Source organism: Chiloscyllium plagiosum, chromosome 21 (genome assembly GCF_004010195.1).
Source record: "Chiloscyllium plagiosum isolate BGI_BamShark_2017 chromosome 21, ASM401019v2, whole genome shotgun sequence".
In the NCBI taxonomy this organism is placed as follows: Eukaryota; Metazoa; Chordata; class Chondrichthyes; order Orectolobiformes; family Hemiscylliidae; genus Chiloscyllium; species Chiloscyllium plagiosum.
Window position 1 is genome coordinate 40,753,876 of NC_057730.1, and position 18,313 is coordinate 40,772,188.

At 42.5% G+C, this 18,313-nt stretch overlaps 1 protein-coding gene across 4 annotated transcripts in view; it reads right to left on the reverse strand.

Moving 5' to 3' along the window:
* Positions 1 to 481: 481 nt before the first annotated feature.
* Positions 482 to 18,313, reverse strand: part of LOC122560400 (complement C1q tumor necrosis factor-related protein 1-like) — a 50,607-nt gene continuing 32,775 nt past the window's right edge. For all 4 annotated transcript variants that reach the window (XM_043711033.1, XM_043711032.1, XM_043711031.1 and 1 more), the window contains exons 2-3: positions 7,439 to 7,686; positions 482 to 2,263 (exon numbers count right to left, since the gene is read on the reverse strand). In XM_043711033.1, coding sequence (XP_043566968.1) covers positions 1,710 to 2,263; positions 7,439 to 7,667 — 783 coding nt within the window. In that variant the 5' untranslated portion in view covers positions 7,668 to 7,686 and the 3' untranslated portion in view covers positions 482 to 1,709. The remainder of the gene's footprint in view (positions 2,264 to 7,438; positions 7,687 to 18,313) is intronic.

An 18,313-nucleotide genomic window follows, 5' to 3' on the forward strand; every position in this document is an offset into this window, starting at 1 on the left:
GCCTTTCTATTTTCTAGGTAAAATAGCAGGCAAATTGAAACATGGGAGCACAGCAAAATAAATTAAGTTAAAGGAGCTCACATTACTTCATGGTGAATGACAAGCAGAGAATACTTATAAATTTAGTCGCTCATAGGAGCTCAGGTGATCCCACATGCTTTATAGCCACTGAAGAACTTTTGAAGCAGTCAGTGTTGTAATGTAGGAAAGGCGGCAGCCAGTTCATGCATAGCAAGCTCCTATGATGATCACAACAGGATAATTTAGAAAACAAAAAGCACATTAAGTGTAAATGGAAGGCTAAGTGGTATCTTGGACATCAGGGAATATTTCCCTGTTCTCCTTCAAAACAATGCCATGGGAGTATTCAGGTGCACCTCAGCCTGGGCAGTCAAGGCCTCAGTTTAAAATCTCATTGATTTTTCTTTTGACACAGTCTAATGCAAAGTTAATGAATAAAATTAGGATAGATAAACAGTAAAAAATTTAAAATCTTTGCTTTTAATTGAGTGGCTTTGAAATATTTATCCTGTTGTACAGACTTAGTACTGTATTACAATAACAAAGCTGCTTCTGAAATCTGAGTAGCTTAATTACTATAATTCTTCTCTTTGCAGTAGTGTCACAATAATAACATATGAACATAAAGACCAGAGAAAGTGAAACTTCCCTGGAGCTATTAACAGGCTACTGATTGTCAAAGAAAAACACACATGGTCCTCTTTTATAATAGGCAAAGTAACATGTATATAAGAATATAAATGTGTGTCATACTGGATAGTGAGTTAGGTATGATCCACCACTTCAATGGGCAGCTATTTAAATTAGTCATTTTCTAATTATATAAGTGGATTCAGTGACAATATCACTGACTTATCCACTGGAATCCAGCTTGAGGACATGCATAGCACTGCGGACTAAGTTCCATTCACTCAGCAACCCCTGCTTACTGACCTACCTATATTGCCTCTTGATGAAACACCCTAATTTGAAAGGTTTATTCTTGTTTTCAAATGTTCATGTATCCGCAATTTCCTACAGTCAATCAATACTCTGAAATCTTGTTTGGGGGAAGTAGAGAGACAAAGGGGGACAAAGAAAGGTCACATGAACTAAAAGAAATTCAAAACACTGCAGATACTCAAAATCTAAAGCGAAAGTTGGAAATGCTCAGCAGGTCAGGAAGCTTCAGCAGAATGAGAAAAAGAGTGAATGAATCAGCTCCATGACCTTTGCCAGAACCCAGATTATGAGCACTGCCTGAACACAGTAAGGTTCAAAATGCTGGCTAGGTAAAATTAGAGTTAGGTATTCAGGTTATAAACAAGGAAGCACTTTTATTGAAAAAGGTCATGGAAATCTGGAATCCTTTCCTCCAAAAACCAGTAAATTCTGGAAGTCAGTTAAAATGTTCAAGACTGAGACTGACAGATCCTCATGGGAAAAGAGCTTCACAAACCTTACCCCTGAATGGCCTAATCCTAACATTAAAGTTACACTTACTTTGTTTTGGACTCTTCCACCAAAGGAATTTGCTTCTCTCTAACTTCCTATCACCTCCTTTAATCATCTTGAACACTTCAATTAGATCACCCTTTAATCTTCCTCAAATGAATACAGTCTCATCTATCGAACCTGTCCTCACGATGTCATGCTTTTCACCATAATTTAGTTTGAATGATGGAACAGTGCATTGCTGGCTGCCCCTTCTAACCTGACTCTACTGCTGCCTTGATTAAATAGCCATTGAATGTGATGTAGATATCGCCTGCGCCACTGTAAATAGCGTTTTCCCTGTTCTCCTGGTAAAGGCGCACCCATACCTCATCATTCTCACTTAGATCCAGCATCACACTCTGACTCTGCATGATGCTGCGGTCACTGGGTTGAGCATACAAGATCACCACCTCCTCATCATTGCGCATGAGGTGAAGGTAGGTTTCCTTAAAGTTCCAGGTGTGCACGTTGAGGTTGAAGAAGTAAACCCCTGGTATGTAGCAGTAGAACCTGCCAGTGAACATGTTGAAATGGTGGTGGAGGTTGACAAACTCTGTGTCAAAGATCAACTGTGGTTGAAGCTCTTTGCTCTGGATCCCCTTCCTGCGACCAACCGAGAATGCTGCATAATGTTGCTTGCTGTTATGACCCGGAATGCCTGCTTGTCCTTTGTCCCCCTTGATGCCAGTAAGACCAATGGAACCATTGGGACCTGCTTTTCCTATTTTGCCTGGCATTCCTCTCTCCCCCTTCTCTCCTTTGGAGCCTGTATAAAGAGAATAATGTTCAATTTGCGTTAGCATTTTTTTCAGGAGATGTGAATATTACATGGAATTACATTGAACCATAGCAGGGAAACAGACCAGCTAGTCCAAAGTGGTTTTCATGCTCTGCAATGTGCTCCTGCCACTATATTTAATTGTGACTTACCAGATCAGCTACGTGTGCTGACCCCATACTGGAAGTAGAGAAAAGCCTATCCTCACCATCTGAAAATTGGACAACAAAACTCATCCAAAGTTTTGCCTGGATTGCACAATTTGATCCAGGATGCTGGAAAGTCATTGAAGTTCTGAAGGGTTTTGGTCATGAGGAGAGCTTGGATAAACTCGAATTGTTTTCACTAGAAAGACAGAGGTTGAGGGGCGACCTGATAAAGGTCTACAAAATTATGAGAGGCATAGATAGGACGGACAGTCAGAGAATTTTTTTCCCAGGGTGGAAAGGTCAACTACAAGAGGGCACAGGTTCAAGGTGAGAGGGGAAAGGTTTAGGGGAGAAGTGCAGGGAAAGCTTTTCACACAAAGGGTGGTGGATGTCTGGAATGCACTGCCAATGGAGGTGGTGGAAGCAGGCATATCTTGATACACACATGAACAGAAGGTAAACAGAGTGACAGAAACCACGTGTGGGCAATAAGAGGCAGATCTAAAGAAAGATTAGGAATTGATGAAGGCTTCGTGGGCCAAAGGGCCTGTGACAATGTGTATTGTTCTCCAATAGCCACAACCATCTCCTTTTGTGCTGGGTATGACTCCAACCAGTAGAGTGTTTAGCTTCTGATTTCCGATGCCCTTGGTTTTGTGAGGCCACACTTGGTCACATGCTGCCATGAAGTGACAATAACTGGAATTCAGTTGTTTGGTTCATATTTTGACCCAAGCCGAAATGAAGCTAGAACCAAAAACAACAGTAGAACCCAAACCAGGCCTCAGCTGAGCAAGCTGTTGCTTTTAAAATACTACTTGATAGTGCAGTCGAAGACCACTTTCCACCACTTTGCTGTTGACTGAAAGTAGACTGATGGGTCAGTTCTCAAAAAGTGTGGTGCTGGAAAAGCACAGCCTGATGACATTCCTGATGAAGATATTTTACTCGAAAAGTCGACTTTCCTGCTCTTCGGATGCTGCTTGACCAGCTCTGGTTTTCCAGTGCCACACTTTCTGACTCTGATCTCCAGCATCTGCAGTCCTCACTTTCTTCTGATGGTTCAGTCATTAATAGGAATGGATTTGACCTAATTTTTATTAACAGGACACACCTGGGTAATTTTCCACATTGATCTCGGTGTAGTAGCTTCACTGAACAACCAGGGTATGGAGGGCTAATTCTGGATCTAAAGTCTTCAGTAGCACAACCTCAATGTTGTCAAGGCTTAAGGCCTTTTCTTTATCCAGTTTTTTCAGCTTTATTGTTTGATATCAACATGAAGCAAATCAAAATGTTTGAAGATTGGTGTCTGTGATGTCGTGGACAGGAGGAGGAGGCAGAAGTGGATTTTTCATCAGCTCTTCTGGCTGAAGATGGTTGTAAAGGCTTCAGCATTGTCTTATTTTTATAAGGATGTGCTGAGCTACCCCATGGAGAATGTATTGTGTGGAGCCTCCTCCTTGGTTTAACTATTTCATTGTTCATGACTATTCACAGATGAAGGCAGCAGGATTGCAGGCATTGATCTGATCTGTTGGTTGTGAGTTTGCTAAATTCTGTTGCATACTGCTTTCACTGTTGAACATACGTGTAGCTCTATGTTGTAACTTAATCAGGTTGGCACCTCCTTTTTTGATATGCCTGGTACTCCTCCTAACATGTTCTTCTTTACAGAGTTTTATAAAATCATGAGGGGCATAGATGAGGTGAATAGCCAAGAGTAGGGGAGTCCAAAATTAGAGGACGTCAGCTTAAGTTGAGAGGGAAAAGGTTTAAAAGGAACCTTTTCAACCCAGGGGTGGTGGGTGTAGGGAATGAACTGCCAGAGGAAGTGGTAGAGGCAGGTACAATGACAACATTTAAAAGACATTTGGACAGGTACAGAAGTAGGAAAGGTATAAAAGGATATGGACCAAATGCAGGCAAACAGAACTAGTTAAGTTTGGATACCTGATTGGCACGGTGTTGGACCAAAGGGTCTGTTTCCGTGTTGTATGGTTCTATGACTCCATGACTCATTGAAACAGGGTTGATCACTTCAATGGTAATGGTAGTTTGGCGGTTACGGTAGGTCAGGATGCTACTGCTGCTGAGGGTGATCCTCCTGGATGCCCAGTTTTGAGCTTCCAGCTCTGTTATAAACCCTTCTCATTTTCTCTTGTGGCAATGCCAGACAACACAATGGATGATATTCTCAAACTGAAGGTGGGGCTTTGCCCCCACAAGTACTGAGCTGTGGTCGCTCTGATCAATGCTTTCATGGAATCATATGGCTGTGGTACAGCAGGAAAATAAGGTATGGAACTGTTGGGAAATGGAGAATGGGTGTGTTGTTAATTGTATTTACTGCTTTCGTACTCAGATAATTCAGTCACAGACAATCTGGGCAGAAAGTGTTGTCCAGATTGTCTCTAACTTCCTCCTCCTCTCCCTGCTTATCTTCCTGCTGCTGCCATATACTGGGTATGGGGTGGCAAGCTCTTTGTCCTCGTGATAGTGAGATTGTGCAGTATGAAACTGACCACCAAATGTCTTGACACAGGTTCTACTGAGCACTGCGGGACTTCATCAAATTCAGACAGCAGAGGCACATCATAGATCTGTTTGATTTCAGATTATGTGCCACCCCAAATTCGGGTGCATTCTGTGCTCGAGTCACACGTCCTCAAAGGATTGCTCTTGTCTCCCAAGTAGCCACCCTCTGGTTTGTGGTGCTGATTCAAATGTGGGTGCCACAGAATGGGACTAGCAAGATGCTGAACACTACCCTGTTCGTCAGTGCAGACCTACCCAGTGTATGTCAAGAGAATGGAATCCCTTTCAGTCACAATACTTTTCAGAGCTGACAAGTGGAGCACTCAGGGTGATGTGCATTCAGTATATGGTATCACATGCTGTGAAGCAGCCTGCGATTCTCACAAAGCTGTTGTTCTTTCCACTCACTCTGTCTGCTAAGAGAGCAGAGATCTATTCAGCTGACTTGGATTATGAGGTTTTAAATGATGTTCCTTAAGCAACAGTGAAGGAAATCTGGAAGACACTGTAAATCACAAGACCACAGTGTGCAATATAAAGGAAGAAGTATTAAAGTTCATGATCATGGTCCTCCTCACTGTTACTACAATGCCACCCTCATCCCACTCTGAGGCTCCAGTTTTAGCTGCAGGTACTGGCAGATTTCATCAGGACAGCTTCACTGAAATGCAGACAGCTCCCTTTGTTGCTCACTGAGATTCAAATTGTCTCTGAATAAACAGGGCTTGTCATTGTGATCAGAGTCTTCTCCCCCTTCCTCCATCTCTTCCAGAAATTGGCCAAATCTATCTCCCCATCATGCAGCAGTCACCGGGTAATGCATGTTATGGCATCAATGTCCAGAAACAAATGGTTTGTGCTATATTGTTGAAGTCAGGACAAAACTCTGTGAGCTTATGCTGCACTGGAGTTCAAGAAACCACCAAGCACAGCTAGAATCATAGTGATAGGCAGTAAAATTCAATCAGTAACAAAAGCCCCTGCTGATCTCTTTAGATAGAGTTGTTGAAGGGTCCTTCCTGCTGCTGGAAATGTGTTCTTAAGGGACAGTATTAGCTGGAACATTGAGCTCCAAAATGATAGTGGATACCTCAATGAAACACCACCGGCACACACTAACACCTTTTCCAAAATAAGACCATAAAGGTTTAGGAGCAGAAGCAGGTCATTTAATCCATTGTGCCTGTTCCACAATTCAGTTAGATCATGTCTCATCTTAGAATCCTCAGCTTCACTTTCCTACTTTTTCCCCTTAGCCCTTGATTTCCTTACCAATTAAAATTTTGTCCTCTCTCTACCAATATATTTATTGATGCACCCTCAACAGCCCTCTGTGGTAAAGAGTTCCACAGATTCACTATCCTCTGAAAGAAGAAATTCCTCCATACCAGGATGTTGCATGGGTTGGGGGGAAGGTGTTACGAGGAAAGGCTGAGGGACTGGGAGCTGTTTTCGTTAAGAGAGAAGAAGGTTAAGAGGTGACTTAATGGAGGCATACAAGATGATCAGAGGATTATATAGGGTGGACAGTGAGAGCCTTTTTCCTTGGGTGGTGATGGCTAACATGAGGGGACATAGCTTTAAATTGAGGGGTGATTATATATAGGACAAATGTCAGAAGTAGGTTCTTTACTCAGAATGCCCTGCCTGCAGCAGTAGTGGACTCGCCAACATTCAGGGCATTTAAATGGTCATTGGAAAAAAATATGGATGATAATGGAATAGTGTAGGTTAGATGGGCTTTAGATTGGTTTCACAGGTCAGTGCAACATCAAGGGCCGAAGGGCCTGCACTGCGCTGCAATGTTCAATGTTCTATGTCTCTGTTTTAAATATGCAACCCCTTATCATGAGGTGATGGCCTCTTGCCCTAGACTCTCCCTCAAGGGGAAACAACCTTCCTGCATCTACTCTGTCAGGTCCCCTAAGAATCTTGCATGTTTCAATAAAGTCATTTCTAATTCTTCTCCAATCCAATACGTACAACCCCAATCAATTTAATTTCGCCTTATAAGACAGCCAAGTAAACCTTCTTTGGGCTGCCTCCAATACCAAATATATCTTTCCACAGATAATGGACCCAAAACTATTCACAGTGTTCCAGCTGAGGTCTGACTATTGCCTAGTGGCTTGTGCAAAATCTCCCCACTTTAATACACCATTCCCTTTGAAATAAAGTCACCATTTCATTTACCTTCCCTATTACCGGCTGAATTTGGATGCTAGCTTTTTATGATTCACTTACAAGGACTTCCAAATCCTCTCTTCCATAGCTTTCCTCAGTCTTTTTCCATTAAATAATGTTCAGCTCTTGTATTCTTCCTGTCAAAGTGCACAATCTCACATTCTCCCACGTTATAAAATGGTGACTGGTGTGGCTCACGACACGAGAATGGATGTAGAACAAATGACATTTTTGAGCTAAAATCAGACTTGTTTGCCAAAAAAACAACAGTCAAGAAATTTGTAGCCCTTACCTTTTAGTATAGTCATGTCTATCTTCGGCTTGATCTCAGGAATTGGGTAGGTGGGATAGTCACTTGCCATCCTTTGGCTAGACAACAGTCCGTACAGATACATTGGCTTCTCCAAAGGACCACAGCATCGGACACATGAAGATTGGAGCGTCTGCTTTTTAAAGTGAATTCTTTTGGACGAGGCCATAGCAGCTAGTAAGGAAACAATCAGAGCAATGGAAGCCTTCATTCTTCAAAAGCAGAATAGCCTGTGCAGGGGAAGATACAGAAAATAATCAACATTTACCCCTGGCAATATGCATAAAATAGGATGAGGTGACCAACCCTCCTGGATTGTCCATGCATTTACGACTATTGTATAACTACAAGCAAAATTCCTTGGAGAAAGATTATAGCTGTATTCAAAAAATGAATCTACAAGGCACAAGTCAGGAGGGTGATGGAATACTCCCCACTGGTCTGGATGAGTGCAGCCTCAACAACACTCAAGAAGCTTGACACCATCCAGGTCAAAGCAACCCACTTGATTGACACCACATCCACCTTGACTAATGTGACCACAGTTGTTCAAGATGAACATCAATAGCACTCACATCTCTGGACAACACAACACTCCCTCATACCTGCACTGTTGGACCATAGGGTCTGTTTCAGTGCTTTATCACTCTATGAATCTATACACTGTCAGTCCAGATGCTTGTGCTCAAGTTGATGGAATGGGACTTCAGCCGACATCTTCCAGCTCAGAAGAAGAAGCCTGCCAACTAAGCAACATCTGCCAGCCGTTCTTTGGGATGAAGAGAGGACAATGAAACTTTTCCAGTATCTTTGTTCAGATTAAAAGACTGAAGAGAATCTACAATTAATGTGGTTTGTGCTTGATAGTATAATAAGCTGTTTAAAATAAAATCCATGAGCTTCTTATATGTCAATGGGATTTGTTTTGTTCAATATCAAAAATTCTCACAATTTAAAACAAAGGCTGGCACTATGTTACTGTTGTAAAATACAATTGTGGGCTTGGTTGTTATTAAAGGAGAAAAACTAAAGGGCATTTTTGAAATATGTTTTGCAGGCGATGCAAAATTATCTTGCAGACAGTCTTTGTTCACTGAGAAGCAATCAATGCTGATGGCAATGAACTCAAGTTGTGACATCTGCCAAACGTTGCAAAGAAAACAATCCTGCTGACAATCAAAGGGAAGAACCGATTCCAAACACAATTTGGAAAACAACATTTACAGACTCACTTCATTGTCTGGCTTTCATACCCTGAGGCAAAGGCTGTACACATTCATAAGAACAGGGATTTAAGACTTTCTTTTAGATGGGGAAAGAGCAACACATTTTGTGAAGATTATAGACTGATATCAGGAGAACATTTGTTTCACTTCATTTAGTAATGAAAGGGCTGAATTGTTTTGACTGTTGAATGTGTTATATTGTAGAAGTGTAATAATGAAATATAGAAAACCATCAATGACAAACTTCCTATATTTGTTGATGACTCTATTAGTCAAATCAATGTAATGTCTGTCATTTTGTCACATTATTATAACTATGCTTGTGAGCTCACCATCCTCAAAATGAGATGTAATCATATCAGAATTACCCTAATTTGTCTCTCGCACCTGCTGTTTGAGAACCATGAAGTTCCTTCATTTCTTCTTCTTAGATAATCTCTTGAGATCAAGGATGACTTGTTTCTGGTCCAGTTCGGTCCATTCGGAGATTTCTGATCAGTCCAATGCGCAATCTGTAGACTATGCCACATGCAGAACAGGTGACACTTGAAGGGTTGAAGTGATGGGTTATTCAACTCTGCACTTTCCCAATGAAGTCTCTCGCTATGCCTGAGGCATTCTCCATTTCATCGTTCACAAGCCAGCATGTCCCCAAGTCATGAGATATTTGGGCTCTTTAAGATTGTTTTGAGGACATCTCTAAAATATTTCCATTCATTTCCTGGGAGTCACCTGACATGGTCAGCAGTTGCGGTGGAAGTTTGATATCAGACACACGAATGAAATATCAGACCCAGCTGATTTTGTGTCATTAGTGTCTCTTTGCTGGTATTTTGGCTTAAAAGAATACATTGCTGTTGGACTGTGTTCATTGACACCAGATTTAAAGCATCTTGCAAAGACACCGTGATTTGGAGCTTTTTCAATGGATCCAGGTACCTGCTGAAGATTGCCCAAGTGGCTGAATTAAATAGGAGCACACAGATCACTTAGTCTTGGGTTAGAGATACAGATCCTCAAATAATCTTCTCCTCAGGAGAAAGTGAGGACTGCAGATACTAAAGATCAGAGTCTAGGTTAGAGTGGTGCTGGAAAAGCACAGCAGTTCAGGTAGCATCCGAGGAGCAGGAAAATCGACAGAAAGATCCATTTCTCACATGGTTCAGAGAAGGAATAGACAATGTCTGAAGGGCTTTTGCCCGAAACGTCGATTTTCCTGCTCTTCGCATGCTGCCTGAACTGCTGTGCTCTAATCTTCTCCTCAGTCAACCAAAGGTAGAGCTGGCATGCTGGAATTGAATTTGAATTTCATCATCCAATTAGACTTCCATCAAGCCAAGCCTACCAATACAGGGAAAATGGTGACCTTGGCCACAATCTCACTTTTGATCATATTTAATAGAGGTGTTTTGATATGGGAATGGGTTGGAGGAGGACATTAGTTTTCCTGGTGTTTTGTGAAAGATCCAGTTCTCACATGGTTCAGACAAGGAATAGACAATGTCTGGAGCTCAGTTTCTGAGAGTGTGCAATATAAAGGGTCATCAGCTTTCTGAAGTTCAATGACTGAGGTTGGAGTGGCTTTCATTTTGAGTTGAAAGCTTCATAGGTTGAAAAGCTTCCTGTTTGCTCTGTCAATTACCTCCACACCTGTGGATAATTTAATAGAGTGAGATGCAGCACTGAAGAGAGGAAAATGGAGCAGAGAGCTGGTGCAATGGTACAGCCTTGTGTTATCCCTGTATTCACTGGGTTTAGGGATTGTGGAGATTTGTTGGTGAGAATCAAAGCTAACATGTCATTGTGCAGTTGGTCAGAGTGGAAAATTGTGACAAGTTTCTGAGGACAACCGTAAACCAGCACAGAGTTATAGGTTTTCATGTGGGTCATGAACGACTTTGGACAGTAATTGGTTTTGGTTGTCATATTTTCCTGTAATTTGCTGCCCAGTGAAAATGATGTCTGTGGTGCCTCTCAATTGGAGAAAACAGCAATGTGACTCTGAATGGTGTTGCTCACTCTCTGGGAGCTGATGGTTGAAAGAATCCTTGCAATGATTTTCTCTATGGCAGACAGCAGAGACACCCCTGTATAGTTATCACATTTAGATTTCTGTCCCCCTTGATTATAGTCAAGATCTTGCAACCCCCCCAGTAAGCACTCTTCTTCCCTAATGAGGAACATAAGGCTGTACAGCTGGGACAGAGCATATCCTGAAGAATATGCCAAAGAAGCTGACCCTGGAATTTGGCTCCTTAAAAAGCTTTAAGAGATATGATTGATCGTGGGACAAACGGCAACAGAGGGTGGTAGTGAATTGGTCTTATATCACTCCTGATTTTATTTTCTTTCAATGTCGATGGAAAGCAAAGTTGGGTGGGCTTGTAAAATGAACTGTTCAACTATGGAGGAGATCTTTTGATACTCTGTCTCTCCTGGGAATCTGGTTACAACACTCATTTACTTCATCTGTACTCACCGCTTCAGATCTTTTCCAAAGTATCACAAAAATTTGGAACTCATTCTCTCTAAATCACTATGGTGCCTCAACTGAAGTTGGCATTCCTTAGATTGATACAAGGAGTATGGAGCAAAGTAGGATAAATAGGATTCTGGTATAGATTGGCTATGACCTAATTATAACTGGCACAGTAGACTTGAGGGGTTGTGTTTCCATTTTCACGAATGGTACCATGACTGATTGAAGGTCAGCAATGATGAAGATGAAGTTGTGCCTGAAATAGGGCCAACAGAATCTTTGGTCTTGGAGGCCTGTGTTAAATGCTTCTCCGTGGAAGGATGGTGTCATTTTAGTGTAATTAGTAGGTGTAAAACCAAAGAAGGATATTGTTTTACTCTAGCACTCTAGTAATATTTTGTATTACTCCTCAGTCCTACTACACCTGGTTAGCACTGCTGCCTCAAAGTATCAGGGATCAAGTTTGATTCCAGCCCTGGGTGACTGTCTGTATGGAGTTTCTACGTTCTCTCTGTGTGGGTTTCCTCGGTGCTCCAGTTTCCTCTCACAGTTCGATGATGTATAGATTAGATGGTTTGGCCATGGTAAGTTGTCCATTGTGTCCAAGGTTGTGCAGGTTAGATGGTTTAGCCATGGAAATGTGTGGTTACAGGGATAGGGTGGGACACTCTTTGGAACATTGGTACAGACGGAATTGGTCGAACTCCCTCTTTCCACACTGTAGTGACCATCTCCTTGGGAATGCATGGCTGCCTCGGACACTGACTTCAGCTGACTTGCAGGTCTGCAAACCCTTGGTAGCTATGACCTTCTCCTGTGGGCCCTCCTCTTCCTCTCTCTACACACAGCCTCCCTTCTCTGCTGCCTATGCTCCTTTTCCAGGTCACACTGTAGCTCTGAGAGGAACTGTAGGTGACTGAAGCAGACTTTATCTTGACAGCGCCCCCAACCCCATGTATCTCCTCTGATATCCTTGTCAAATTTCAGCACCCTTCCAAAAACTCTAGAAAATGAATTTCTCTAAATTAATAAATATCAAGGGGCATAGAAATCAATGTGACAGAGTGGTATTGAGGTAAACCATTACCCATGATTAAACTACATGATGAGCAGGTTTGATGGGCTGAATGGTCTGCTCACGTTCTCATGTTTGCCTTGAATCAAAAACGTCTGAATTTCTCCAGCAATATTGAACAGAGCAGCAAGAGGAATTCAAAAGTGACTCAAAGTCAAAGTGTGTTCCCTTTATTTAGCATTCATGGCATGGGTTCCTCATGCAGCTGAACACATGTTCATCTGAGAATGATTAAGAGAAAGCATTAACTGAACCTGGAGGGTCCAAACTGGCAAATCAGATGCCAACTTGGATGCTGTTTGATGTCAGGAATCTGCCCACTGTGCATGTTTCCAGCATGCACACATGCTAGCGCCCTTACAGTCAGACAGTGCCACTTACAGTAGTCCTGAATGTCTGGCAGATTCTTCTGAAGTTTCAAGTTTCCTTGGTGCCAGCACTTGCAACACAGTCAAGCAGAATTTTACAGATGATATTCCCATCAGAATTCAATGATAAAGCAGCTGCAACTAATATGCCTGTGCTCATGAAACTTCGGTTTCTGACACTGAGCAACAGCTAAAGCACTATAAATACAACCCGCTGACACCTCTGCATCCCAGGTGAGTGTGTACCATGATTCATTCAATGAAATATTCATCCAAACCGACAGTAATCCATGACACATTCTCTATATATACACACATTCTAAATTCAGGTCCTTGTTCTTTCTTTAGCACAGTAGGCAGCTGACATGCTGGGACTTGCTTCACTTTACCAGTTTCTGAAGTTCTTGCTCGCTCCTTAACCCCTCTACCACTTCCAGTGTCTCCTTCACATCTTTGATTACTCTCAAAGTGGCTCTTTCTTTATCTTGGTGCTCTTCATAACTTCTTCCCCTAAATAATTTCCCTCATCCCTCCTTAACATTTTATACCTGGGTCATTTAATGTCTTCTCTCGTCCATGTGGTCAATGGGTATTATCCTTAATCAGTGCATAGCTCTGTTTCTGGTTATCTACAACACAGTTACATTTTGAAGATGGCCTTATTTGGCCTATCTCCAGCCTTTTTTGCCTCAGGTAACCAGCAGCAGCAGTATATCTGGCCACCATCCTGTCATGACTGAATTCTTTTCTTTCTCAGCCCATTAATGGCCTTCTGTGCTAATCTTGTCTCATGCGCTCTCATATTCGGAGGGCAAAAAAGACCAATTTCAAACATGATCCTCAGATATTTAATCGCATGCTGCATTCCTCCCAAGCTTAGGATATGCTTGCTGTTTAAATGAGGCTCCTCCTCCTGCATAATTTTAGAAGAATATCATGCTCATTTAATCTGCCAAAATAAAGATTCTTTTTAAAAAACTGAACTCAGATCTTTAAACTCTCAAAGTACAAGGCTACAGCATTTTTTTGCAACCAGAAGCATGCTACTTATAGCATTTTTATATAGGTCGTAGCTTGGTACAAGACGATAACAGATAGCAGGAAACAGAAACTTAAGCAGCTTACTATGTCAGGTCACAACTAAAAAAATGTGACCTTTGGAATACACTTCAACTGAATGTATCCTCCTTACTATGTACTGGATCGGGGTGAGCTACTTTTCATTTCAGCAAGTTGCTTCTATTGTCAGAGTGGGAAGAGCAGAACAGGAAGGCGCTTGAAATGAATAAAGCAACATGAACTGGCTGTGCTATTGTTTCAGATTGATGACAAATTGCATCTTTTCATGTGAAACTGAACCAGGTATTTTTCAGGAAAGGAAATTTGTCACATGGATCCACTCACATGTCCTGTCATTTTTTGGCATGAGAAATTTCTACTTCCGTAGATGTAATTCTGTCTGTGCCAGCCTGTCATGCCTGTTACTACATTTGTCCCTTCTGGAGTGTTCCATTCACTTGAAGACCTTTTCTGGGGTTTATTTATAACATAGCTAACACATACATAGTACAGAGACATCTCTACTCAGAACCTACGCCTTGAATGCTACAGTACAGAGGCTTATGGCTTATGGTCACATGTTAACATCCAGATACTTGGCTTATTTGAATGTTGACTTCTCTGAAGGGATTTTCAGCTGCTTTCTTGATTTGGTGATGGTAAACCAACAATCTCATTCGGGAGGGAATTCTCAGATTTTGACTCAGAGACACTGAAGAAACAACGATATATTTCCAAGTTAGGGTGTGAGTGGCTTGGAGGTGGTGGCATTCCTGTCAATCTATTGCTCTTGACTTTCTAGATGGTGGTGGTTGTGGGTTTGATCCCTACTTTCTTTTGCTTGGATTTAAAAGAAAGGTAAATTGGGGAATTTTGCTTACTTTTATAAAATTTTTACTTTTGGTGCTGACTCTGAGAAGAAAGGGGCCTTATTTCCACTGTGCTATCCAAGTGAGACATAACATACCCAACACTCACAACCATCCTCCTGTGTGTCAGGTATGACTCCTGATGCCCAGTGAGTCGAGTTTAATTAGGGCATCTTGATACCACACTCGGATCGATATAGCCTGGATGTTAAGAACAGTCAATCTCAACTTACCTCTGACATTAACTCTTATTTAACCACAGATGGATATCATTTTAAGAGTGAAGACACCAAATCCCTGTTTTATCCAAAGATAGCTCTTTTATCCTATTTCTGAAAGCAGTTAAACATTTAGTAATAGCAAACTTAGTCGTGCAGTTATAGAATTATGAAATTTACAAGGCAATAGGCCAGAGAATCCATTGTTGTGGGGAAAATCACCAGCCTCAGAGTCAGAGTCGGGGTTCAATGACAGAGTTTATTGCACAAGGAAATACCGGAGCTCCAGGGAAAGAAAGACATCAACAGCACAGAGGTCAGCTGCAATTCTTCTCTCAGCCCAGAACACAGGTCAAGATACTTTTATACATTTTGTAATATAATAGGTCAGTGATGAGGTTATTGCCTCTGTAACATAATTTGTTTATTGTAAACATTTCAGAATTGTTGATAGTTTCAGTGCAGTCATTGTCAGTTCCAGCGCAGTCTTTGTTAATTTCAGCGCAGTCTTTGTCAGTTTCAGCGCAGACATTGTCAGTTTCAATGTCTACACGAAAGTCCATTGATGTAGTAATGGGTACTAATCACTCTTCCTGAGAAAGACGATTACTGCATCCCTGGCTATTAGCACTTTGTATTGAGACAGTATCAAACAGTTAGCATTTCTATTAAAGGTGTTGGCTGGACACAGATATCTCAGTGGGCAGTATATGCTACTCATGTGTATTCTCTCCCCTACCTGCTTCAAACTAACCAACAAGGTTGTGAGTGCATTGTGTTGGCATTCTGGTGGCTCCAGGCAGTATCTGTGTTTGCTCTGCTGTCTCTCTCCATGTTATGGTCCAGCGGCCATCTTGTGTGTCAAGTGGCCAACTTATGGTTCAGCGGCTATCTTGTGTGTCTAGTGTCACCCTGCCGCATGCCATCGCCCACTTCACTCCTCCCTTTGTGGTCAAGGAGGCAATTTCGGAGATCTCCCGCAAACCACTAATTTACATGCAGAGGTAGGTCATCTCTAGGAGTTCCTCCTCTTGAGGGGGGCCAATTTCGTTGGGGGTTCTTCCATGGTGACACTCGCTGTGGCACAATTCTCATCTGCCTTACAGCAGAGCTTTAACCATCCAAGACCCACACTGAATACCAGCATGAGTGCAATGAGGAGAACTATCCTGTGTGCCGAATATGGTCCCCAACATTTACCATCAACCAATTTAGCCAGCTGTCTGTAATTGTGACTCCCTGTCGAAAATAATCTAGCTGGTCCCAGATATTCTTGATGGCTTCTTTGATGTTATAAGAGGCATCAATAACATGGGTGATACAATTGTCACCAATAATTGTACAAACGCTCCCTTGTTGTGCTAATTAATAATCCACTGAGTAACATGTCTGCTGTGTCTAGAGTCTAAGTTCAGCCAACTCTCCATTAATTGCTTCCAGAGCTTTTGAGGTATTATTGCCTAAGATAGTCAGACCACATACATGGTAATTTCAGTTTTTAGTGCTGACGACCCCTGCTGTGTCTCCCAAAATAGAGATCCCAAGAATCCATATCCCAATGATGACCCCAAAGTGGTGGGGACCTGCGAGTCAGCACAGAACTCCTGACTGATGGAACAGGTCACTATCCTTCTCCAAACATGTCCCCCGCTGGGGCATGGTACAGTAAGTGGTGCAATTATCCCTATCGTGAACAGGTTTGGGAGGTCTGATGTGTCTGTCGCATAAATCTCCTTAAATAGAAAAACAAATCCCTTCGCTGCTCGGCAACTGACATTGTCCTGTCCTTCCATCTGTCTGTCCAACCATGTCTCCCTGATCCCCTAGGTGTCCACTCCCAGCTGGAAGTGTTGAACGGGTATATCCATGTGGCAGAGCTGACATGGGTGCCATTGCACTGACCACATATAAATTATCTGCCCGCGGTCACATTCAAGCACACCTGCTCGGTGCAGGTGCAGGTAAACTGTCTCCTAGTGACCATACAGTACTGATAAGTGCACTGTATCTGGATGCATGAGTCATTTTTGGGAACCAGGGCATAAACACATCCCCAGCCCTGCCTTGTGAAACAGAGTGGGTAATTACCAGGTTTTAAATGGGTCTTCTCTTCCCTAGGCTGGTGGGCCTGGCCCCATGGGCCGGTGGTCCTGCCCAGCTGCACACATCTACCCTGGAGTCCCCGTTTGTATTTTCTTATCTGCCCTTTACACGGCACTCCTGAGATGTCTACTGTATACAGGGGGTCCACACTGGGATGGCCCCAAATAGTGATTCCACTGATTGCGCCAGTGGGTAGCAGACAGTTTGGTTCCCATGTAAATGTAGGTGGGTTTTATAGAAGAGGTTATCTTGAAATCCTGACATGCACCCAACAATCGTGACACTTAAACACAGTGAAATACAGACAGACATATACATTTTGCAGTTGAAATAAAGTTATCAGTCAAAGTCTTTGTTTTCGTCAGGAGGTGCAGTCGTGCTGTATGGTTTGTTCTGTTATGTTTTTGGTACTACCACTGGGATGACTGTCTTGTTCACCGTTCCTGTCTGCACCTGGGGAATGGTCAATGACATTAGTTTGGTCACAGGAGTCTTTAAACAGTTTTAATTGGGTCCAGTGCTTCCATGTGCCTTTTCCTTTAATATCTCTGCAGGCCCAAGTGTCGCCACTTATTACCATATCATATGGTCCATTCCATTTTGGAGCAAAGCCTGGTTTGTCGGGCAGTGCTTGCACCAGGACACGGCTTTCTGTTGCTGGGATCTCAGGGAAGATTTCCAATTCCCCTGTCTTGTCCTTTTTGTCCTGCTTATCAATTTCAGATTTCTGCATCACTTTAAATTGGGCACTTAATTCTATCACATAGAGTCATAGAGATGTACAGCATGGAAACAGACCCCTTGGTCCAACACGTCCACGCCGACCAGATATCCCAATCCAATCTAGTCCCACCTGCCAGCACCCGGCCCATATCCCTCCAAACCCTTCCTATTCATATACCCATCCAAATACCTCTTAAATGTTGCAATTGTACCAGCCTCCACCACATCCTCTGACAGCTCATTCCATACACGTACCACCCTCTGCGTGAAAAGGTTGCCCCTTAGATCACTTTTATATCTTTCCCCTCTCACCCTAAACCTATGCCATCTAATTCTGGACTCCCCGACCCCAGGGGAATCTATTTATCCTGTTCATGCCCCTCATAATTTTGTAAACCTCTAGAAGGTCGCCGGTCAGCCTCCGACGCTCCAGAGAAAACAGCCCCAGCCTGTTCAGCCTCTCCCAGTAGCTCAGATCCTCCAACCCTGGCAACATCCTTGGAAATCTTTTCTGAACCCTTTCAAGTTTCACAACATCTTTCCGATAGAAAGGAGACCAGAATTGCACGCAATATTCCAACAGTGGCCTAACCAATGTCCTGTACAGCCGCAACATGACTCCCAACTCCTGTACTCAATACTCTGACCAATAAAGGAAAGCATACCAAATGCCTTCTTCACTATCCTATCTACCTGCGACTCCACTTTCAAGGAGCTATGAACCTGCACTCCAAGGT